Source organism: Triticum dicoccoides, chromosome 2A, assembly GCF_002162155.2.
Source record: "Triticum dicoccoides isolate Atlit2015 ecotype Zavitan chromosome 2A, WEW_v2.0, whole genome shotgun sequence".
Lineage (NCBI taxonomy): Eukaryota > Viridiplantae > Streptophyta > Magnoliopsida > Poales > Poaceae > Triticum > Triticum dicoccoides.
The window spans coordinates 93,126,289-93,134,973 of NC_041382.1; the positions used below are offsets into that span (position 1 = coordinate 93,126,289).

Consider the following 8,685-nt stretch of genomic DNA (forward strand, 5'->3'; position numbering starts at 1 on the left):
TAGGAAAGGGGGGAGTCCTACTCCCAGAGGGAGTAGGACTCCTCCTGGCGCGCCTCTCCTGGCCGGCCGGCCCCCTCCCTTGAACCTTTATATACGGAGGCAGGGGCACCCCCTAGAGACACAAGTTGATCCACGTGATCATATTCTTAGCCGTGTGCGGTGCCCCCTTCCACCATAGTCCTCGATAATATTGCAGCGGTGCTTAGGCGAAGCCCTGCGATAGTAGTACATCAAGATCGTCACCACGCCGTCGTGCTGACGGAACTCTTCCCCGACACTTTGCTGGATCGGAGTCCGGGGATCGTCATCGAGCTGAACGTGTGCTAGAACTCGGAGGTGCCGTAGTTTCGGTGCTTGATCGGTCGGGCCGTGAAGACGTACAACTACATCAACCAAGTTAACGCTTCCGTTGTCGATCTACAAGGGTACGTAGATCACACTCTCCCCCTCTCGTTGCTATGCATCACCATGATCTTGCGTGTGCGTAGGAAATTTTTTGAAATTACTACGAAACCCAACACGTTCCACTTCTCCTCACCTTGCGCCGCCCCTCTCCCTCGAGTCCTCGCCATGGACCTGCTCCCAGCGCCGGTGAACCCTCCAACTCTGCAGGGCTCCTCTCCTTGCGCGCATGCAACCCCTGCATCACTCCCGAAGGCCACCCTACGCGCGACCCTGACGACTTGCTGCAGCCGTTCGCCGCCACAGGAGCCTCGCGTCCGGTTCCCTCGAGGTCCCGTGCTGCCGGACCTCTCCTGCACCTCGGCCGCACGCAGGGCCCCTCGTGCCTTTCACTACCGTCGCCCGGCCAGATCCGGAGGTCTGCCACTCCTTGCTGCCCGCTCACCCGTCCCGCTGCCTTCGTCGATCGCCTCCTAGAGGAAGTGACGAGGCAGCCCGCAGCTCCTGTGTCTACCCGCGATCCCTTGCTCGCATGCTTTCCTCCCGCATCACGCCCGTTGTCGGTGTCAAAACCGGCGGATCTCGGGTAGTGGGTCCCGAACTGTGCGTCTAGGCCGGATGGTAACAGGAGGCAGGGAACACGATGTTTTACCCAGGTTCAGGCCCTCTTGATGGAGGTAAAACCCTACGTCCTGCTTGATTAATATTGATAATATGGGTAGTACAAGAGTAGATCTACCACGAGATCAAGGAGGCTAAACCCTAGAAGCTAGCCTATGGTATGATTGTTGTTGTGTGTTGTATATCTATCGACTAGCCTGGCCTCGGTTTAGATAATGCACCGGAGGCCTAGGATAACAAGAGTCCTAGCCGAATACGCCGGTGGGGAGAAGTCCTTGTCTTGATCGCCAAGTCTTGTGGAATCTTCCTTGTATGCGGTAGCTGTCCGAACTGGCACATGAGTATACGGCCACGGGGGTCCTCGGCCCAATCTAATAGATCGGGAGACGACGTGGTGAGTACCCCCTAGTCCAGGACACCGTCAGTAGCCCCCTGAACCGGTCTTCAAGTTAGGTACGCTCCTCGATTCTTCCGAACTGTTCTTCATCTTCGGTTGCCGGTCTTGAAAACTGATTCAATAAATCTTCTTTATCTTCGATCTTGAGGATCGCCGAAATGCATTCAACGAGTTTACACGTCGGGTATCCGAGGAGCCCCTTTAAGTTTCCGGCCTTTATCAATGCCTTGTTTATTTTTATGCCACACCTCGGGTTTGAGGTTGTTCCCGGGAGGCAGGGTCCTCTTGCGTCCGAGCTCCAATGCCGGACTGCATTCGAGGTATCTTTTGCAGCCGAGCACCAACACCGGACCGCTTCCCAGCTCTAGCGCCGGAATGTATCCGAGCTCCAACGCCGGACTATGTATCCGAGCTCCAACGCCGGACTGTATATCCGAGCTCCAACGCCGAAATATATCCGAGCTGCAACGTCGGACTATATCCGAGGTGTCATATCACCTTGGTTCAAAAAAGTTGAAGGAATTTAGCCGAGCTTAATGCCGGAAATGCCCTCTATGGAGCCAGCCACTAGCGCCCGAGCTTTATGCCGGACTGCTTCCGAGGTGGTGCACCACCCCGACTATGGGCCGTTTTTTGTCAATATTTTTTATTGGTGCAATTTATTCTCTGTCGAGATATATAGCTAGTAGCCCTCAAGGTGTGTATCGGTCTAAAACCCGAGATGCACATGAAGGATGACATAAGACCGTTGATCCCAGTAGCTGCTGAGACTCAGGTTTATTTGCAAAATCGGCCTGAGGATCAAGTCCTAGCTCGGCAGAATACTTCGGGACACAAAAGCGGCATGCTCAGTCCTCAAGACTCAGGTTGGGTGCGGCCGACCAACCTGAGGATCAAAATCTCCTCGGAAACTATATTGCACATAAAATTTTCTGCATTGGACAAGCAATGCAGTAGCCCCCGAGAAACTGGTCGGGTGGCAACACCAGATCAGGGGATCGATGTGCCCCTTTAATATTTGTAAATAATAAGCCCGAAGCCCAATAGCCCCCGAGCCTTAATGCGGGCACGGGTGGCCGAATTAAGGATCAATATCCATAGTAAAATCACAAATTATGTGTAATGACTCTATGTATCCAAGTACTTTACGTCATTAATGCTCGGATCCGCATTGTACAAAACTTTGTTGACTGACCATCGGCTTCCACCTCCTTGGCCAGTAGCCGAGGAGTGTTTGTCCTACTTTATAAAGCCTTTATGAGGGCAAAGATTTACGACAAACAAGGCAATCTGGCCACACGGTTTTATAAACAAAGGTACGCAGAGAGATATGTTATATTACTGTTTAACAGAAGAAATGTATTCCAAAGAAAATAGTCCTGCTATCGGTTCCTTTCTTTGGGTTGTCATGCTAAGCATGATCATGAAACCTCAGCTCGAATGTAAGAGCAAAATATCGAGGATTTAGTTTGGGAGGCCAGTTAATAGCCCCCGGTAGTATTCGGTGACAGTCGAGGTCAAGTCGTAAACACTTCGGCCAATGTTATGAATGGCCCGTCATAGTCATCGGATCGCTGACCAGTTTACGCTTATTGTGACAGTCAGTTTTTGGCTTTCTCCACTAAGGTGCTTAACCATGTGAGCTGGAAGCACAATCGCAGTGGTTCTCCCTTTGCACGCCTAGCCGAACAAAACGGAACGTAGGAAGCAAGTGCAGGAACCGGGCAACCCAACTATTGACCGAAGAGACAATTCGAAACCGATGCATATATAGCAATATCTGAGAATGTTTTTGCCGAATCCCTAAAGGTGTCCGGCGTGGCACTGCGAGACTAATGCTGGAAAAGCACAAATAGTTTAAAAGTGCCAAAAAGCTTGGAAAACCAAGAAACATCAGTAAAAACATGACGTCCGAACAAGATCAAGTGTTCGGTGCCAATCCAAAAATTGGTCTTAGAAAAAAGAAGTGCTTCTGTCATCCTTTAACATGACACATCCTATCTCAAGACTTCAAGCGGGTCAGCCTACGGCTTCAACCTCCTATCCCAAGGGCGGAGTACTTCTCATTAGGCCAGTTTAGCAAACTAAACTCTAGCGGCTTTGAGAGAGAAATTAGGCTCCCCGGCTAGTGACCGCACACTCGCGTCGAAAAAAGGAGTGATAAATAATAATAATAGAACTTTGCAACGACTGAGAAGAAGAACACTTATTATAAAACGGCTCAAATAAACTTAAGAGCCCCCAAGTGACTTGGGTAGAAGAATGATTGCATGTACCGAAGTACTTATATCATATCTATGTTCAACCGAACTTTAAACGCGTCTTAACCGACCGTCGGCTTCTCCCTCTTCGGTTAAGGACCGAAAAGTGTTATGTACTCCATCGGTCGAGAATATCGACGGTGTTTCCAATAACCAGGCAATTAGGCCATAAGGCTGTAATAGACAAAGCGCGCTCAGGGAACTTATGCTATATTACTGCGAAGAGTAAGAAGCACCTTCAAAGAAAATAGTACCCCCACCGATACCTTTCTTGGGTGCTCATTGTTATTATGAGACTTGTGCAATAGATTTTTTTGTACTCATGAGTTCCGTTGTGTGCCGACCATCATTGAATAACTATAAGAGCGCTAGCTTTCGGCTTCACCCAGTCTGAGGTCCGGCTCGGGTAACCCGATCGTGACAATCGCAGAGGTGCTCCCTTTACTCCCTAGCCGAACAATCGGGAACATAGGGGTAAACACAGGAGCGAGGCAACCCAGCTTGCAAATCGCTTAAGTCAATGTGGTGCATATTGTGGCGTAATACACGAACAAGGAACGAAGTCGTACAAGTATAATCATATGCAACAGGAAAAGCTTCATAAAGGAAGCCCCCAAGTAAACGGGGTATTTGAATTTATGCGTCACAAACAAAGTTTGGACAAGGAAATTTTTTAGAAGCAACTTTTTTCCAAAAAAGTATAATGCTTGGTCGAGCCGAACGCAAGTTAGAAATTAAAGCTTTGAGTATGAAAGCGACTTAGCTGGTTAATGTGTTCGGTAATGATGACGCGGTCCGAGCTTGATGCGGGGCAAGGTTCCATCCCTCAAGCCGGTCCCGAGGTGGCGGAGCGGAGAGCTTGACACGCCGAAGTGGTGACATAGCACGATCAATGCAGACCGGCAGAGTGACGCCGAAGTCCCCGGATCATTTTTCTGTGCACAAAAAATAGTGCAAACCGGAGATAATAGTAATAATGATAATAAAAAAATCGTTGCATAATAAATAATTTATGCAAAGTGAGTAATAAAAGAAATATGGCATGGCGCCGAAGTCAAGTCGATGCAGGGCGTCGGCGTGATGCGGTAAAAGCGTGGCAAAGCCTGAATTCGCAGGTCGGTCCGAGCTCCGAGTGCGGCGTTCGCCGGACTATATACAGAAACTGACCGAACCACCATGCGACTGTCGTTAATGCAGCCACCATTTGATAGACCTGTGTACATATGACGGACAAACCAGAGTAATAATTCCTTGGAAAAAATGAACCCAAACAAGCAAAAAATACTGGGATTAATAGCACCTGGTAGATTTGTTGTAGCAATCCGAAGGAAGGTGATTCCTAAAATTGGGACCCGCTCTGCACACCCATTGCCTGATGGGCGATAAAACGACGGCATGGCAATGCTGGTAAAGGTTGACTCACCGAGGTAAAGCCCTCGGCCCAGCTAATCATGACAGAGCTGGTCGGCTAGTGACGCCGAAGTGTCCAGAGTAGGTTGATGAAGAGATGGCGAAGCCCCCGGTCCAGCCGAGATGTCGAAGCCTCGATGTCAGCCGATGAGTCGAAGTAGGTCGGCGTGATGGACACCAGCTTGAAGAAGCAATAGTGCGGCCCTGTCGATGCAGGTCGTGACGTGGTCGATGCCGGCTTGATGAAGCGACCGTGCGGCGATGCCGGTATGCCCGCTCCGTGTAATCCGTGGGGCGGCGATGTTGGTGATGATTTATCCTTTGCGATGCCGGGCTCTTGTTCGGCTTGCCGAGATGATGATCCGAAGAAGTTGAGCTCGGCTCAACAAAGTGACGCCGTGTCTAGTGTAGGTCGGCAGCCGTGGAGTAATATTGCCGGACTGGTTTGACACCAGCATGATGTTGAAGATCATGTTCAAAAGATCTTACACTTAGTGGGATGTGTTCGGGAATAAAACACAATACCCCATACAAAACTTCCTTCAAAAGGGATGTCCAAAATCCTGTTCATAAAAAAGATGAACTCGGGTCGGATTCGTTTTCGCGCAGAAAACAAATCCGAAAAGTGATGCACTAATCGGAAGGTTCCCGGAGTTTGGACGGTCGGATCGAGCCGAAATTTTGAGAGGTAGTGGATATAGGAATTCCGCAGCCGATCAACGGTTGGATCTTCCAAAGGACGTCCGAGCTAGAATCTGGACACCACACCCTAAACTCATCCAAATTCCCGTCCAGATTTGACAGGGCTCCGGTATATCGTGGATTGCCAGAGATTCCTCCATCGAAACTCGACGAAATTTTCCAGGGTTGTTGTAGACTCAATTCCGCACAATTCCACCAAAGCGATCGCCAAAGCAATACTCGAGGAGGTGGTGGTGGCAGATACGAGTTCGCTGTCCAGAAAAACAGCACAGTCGCTTGAGGGCAATGTTGACGTTGAGCCCCCGTGATCCTTGGATGATTACTCCATGATCTTCATAGAGATCGGAGTTGACGTTGATGAAGGCCCTCATCCGAACATGACGATCGGAGATAGGGCGCAGTCCTTGGTCGAACCAAGGTGACCAGTCGAGCTGGTGACGAAGACGCCGAAGTCGCAGTTGATCTGCAGGCGAGCCATCGATCCTTTTGTCGATCACACAGCGGAACTCTCAATGAAAGCACCAATGTCGGTGTCAAAACCGGCGGATCTCGAGTAGTGGGTCCCGAACTGTGCGTCTAGGCCGGATGGTAACAGGAGGCAGGGAACACGATGTTTTACCCAGCTCCGGGCCCTCTTGATGGAGGTAAAACCCTACGTCCTGCTTGATTAATATTGATAATATGGGTAGTACAAGAGTAGATCTACCACGAGATCAAGGAGGCTAAACCCTAGAAGCTAGCCTATGGTATGATTGTTGTTGTGTGTTGTATATCTATCGACTAGCCTGGCCTCGGTTTATATAATGCACCGGAGGCCTAGGATAACAAGAGTCCTAGCCGAATACGCCGGTGGGGAGAAGTCCTTGTCTTGATCGCCAAGTCTTGTGGAATCTTCCTTGTATGCGGTAGCAGTCTGAACTGGCACATGAGTATACGGCCACGGGGGTCCTCGGCCCAATCTAATAGATCGGGAGATGACGTGGTGAGTACCCCCTAGTGCAGGACACCGTCACCCATCCTCAAGCCCCGCCGTGAGACCCTGGTTCAAACCACAAGCATCAAAGTTCCACTACGGTCACCGTGTTTTTTTTCCACCAAGTGCAACGACTCTAAGTACCACTACCGTCGCCAAGACCCAGATGGCGCCAAAAGTACCAAGATGAACGGGAACGACTACCGAGGTCTCTCCAAGTTCGACCAAGATTGCCGTGTACAACTACTGTCGACTCGGATTACGCCAAGTACACCGTCGGCCTTGGTTTCGCCAAGACCACCTCGAGTACGACTACACGACCGGAACACAAGTTCCTTGTATCACTTTCATCATAAGAACCGAGTCCGGCATGTCCGAAGACCCCAAGTACCATGACGCCCGAAGACATCGGATTCGTCAAGTTCATCCTCACACACGAGTACGACTTCACGTTGTTGGGCCGAGTACCACCGATGACCCTGAACAACTATGAAACGTGTACAACTACTTCCAAACGAGAACGACTACTTCCACTACCGTCGTCGCGAGAATGCCTACTTCCCTCTACGAACGAGAATCGTCCCCTTTGCACGCTCCGAAGGTATAACCCTGAGACGACGTCCGTGAACGAATGCTTGCGATGTTTGAGATGCTCATGTTTGCACTGTGTCCAATTTGTCACTCGTTTCCTTGTCGCCAACTCGTGGGACACCCGGTATTCGGGAGCACCCCACCATCTTCTGCAGGCAACCGCAAACTTCTCCTTTGCATCGTTATCTCAATCGAGTTACCGGAACTAGAACGTTGCCGTGGCACCCCTTTCCTTTCCACCACGGTGACAAATGCTTCATAATGCTCTTGTCAAGTTTTAATAAAAATTGCATAAACTTGTTCATGTCATCCGCATCATGATAACAACAACTAAAATGTTTAAATTGTTGTTGCTTTAAATTACTAAGGCATATGGGGATTTACCGGATTCGTTATTTGTCATATCCGGTCCCATTTAAATTGTTTAGATGGTGTAGTTTTGTTATGCCCCACCTCTTGCCATGTTTTAACAACATTTAATATTGTTGGGTACCTAAACGAGAGAGAACTAAATAATTGATGTGGTGTTCCGTCAATATGCAACTCGTTGCATATTGAGCTCCACTTAACTTGTAGTTTTGTTTGTGCCATTTGCCATGCCATGCATATTTAAACCGGACATGCATCATACTTGGTTGTGCATCATGCCATGCTTATGTGGTGGTTTTTTACTATGTTGTTTGCTTCTTTCCGGTGTTGCTTCTTCGGGTTAGTTCCAACAACGTCGCGTTTGTGAGGGTCCGTTCAACTACGACCGTTTGACTTCTTCATGGACTCGTTCTTCTTCCTTGCGGGATTTCAGGCAAGATGACCATACCCTCGAAATCACTTCTATCTTTGCTTGCTAGTTGCTCGCTCTTTTGCTATGCCTATGCTGCGATACCTACCACTTGCTTACCATGCCTCCTATATTGTTGAACCAAGCCTCTAACCCACCTTGTCCTAGCAAACCGTTGTTTGGCTATGTTACCGCTTTGCTTAGCCCCTCTTATAGCGTTCTTAGTTGCAGGTGAAGATTGAAGTTTGTTCCTTGTTGGAACATGGAGATGTTGTTTCTTGTTGGAACATATTTACTTGTTGGGATATCACAATATCTCTTATTTAATTAATGCATCTATATACTTGGTAAAGGGTGGAAGGCTCGGCCTTATGCCTGGTGTTTTGTTCCACTCTTGCCGCCCTAGTTTTCGTCATATCGGTGTTATGTCCCGGATTTGCGTTCCTTACGCGGTTGGGTAATAATGAGAACCCCTTGACAGTTCGCCTTGAGTAAAACTCCTCCAGCAATGCCCAACATTGGTTTTACCATTCACCACCTAGCCTTTTCT

General features: G+C 49.1%; 1 protein-coding gene across 1 annotated transcript in view; it reads right to left on the reverse strand.

Annotated features, from left to right (window-relative positions):
- Positions 1-6,692: 6,692 nt before the first annotated feature.
- Positions 6,693-8,685, reverse strand: part of LOC119353549 (protein DETOXIFICATION 18-like) — a 12,627-nt gene continuing 10,634 nt past the window's right edge. The window contains exon 2 of the mRNA XM_037620169.1: positions 6,693-6,832. Within this exon, the coding sequence (XP_037476066.1) occupies positions 6,803-6,832 (30 nt within the window). The 3' untranslated portion in view covers positions 6,693-6,802. The remainder of the gene's footprint in view (positions 6,833-8,685) is intronic.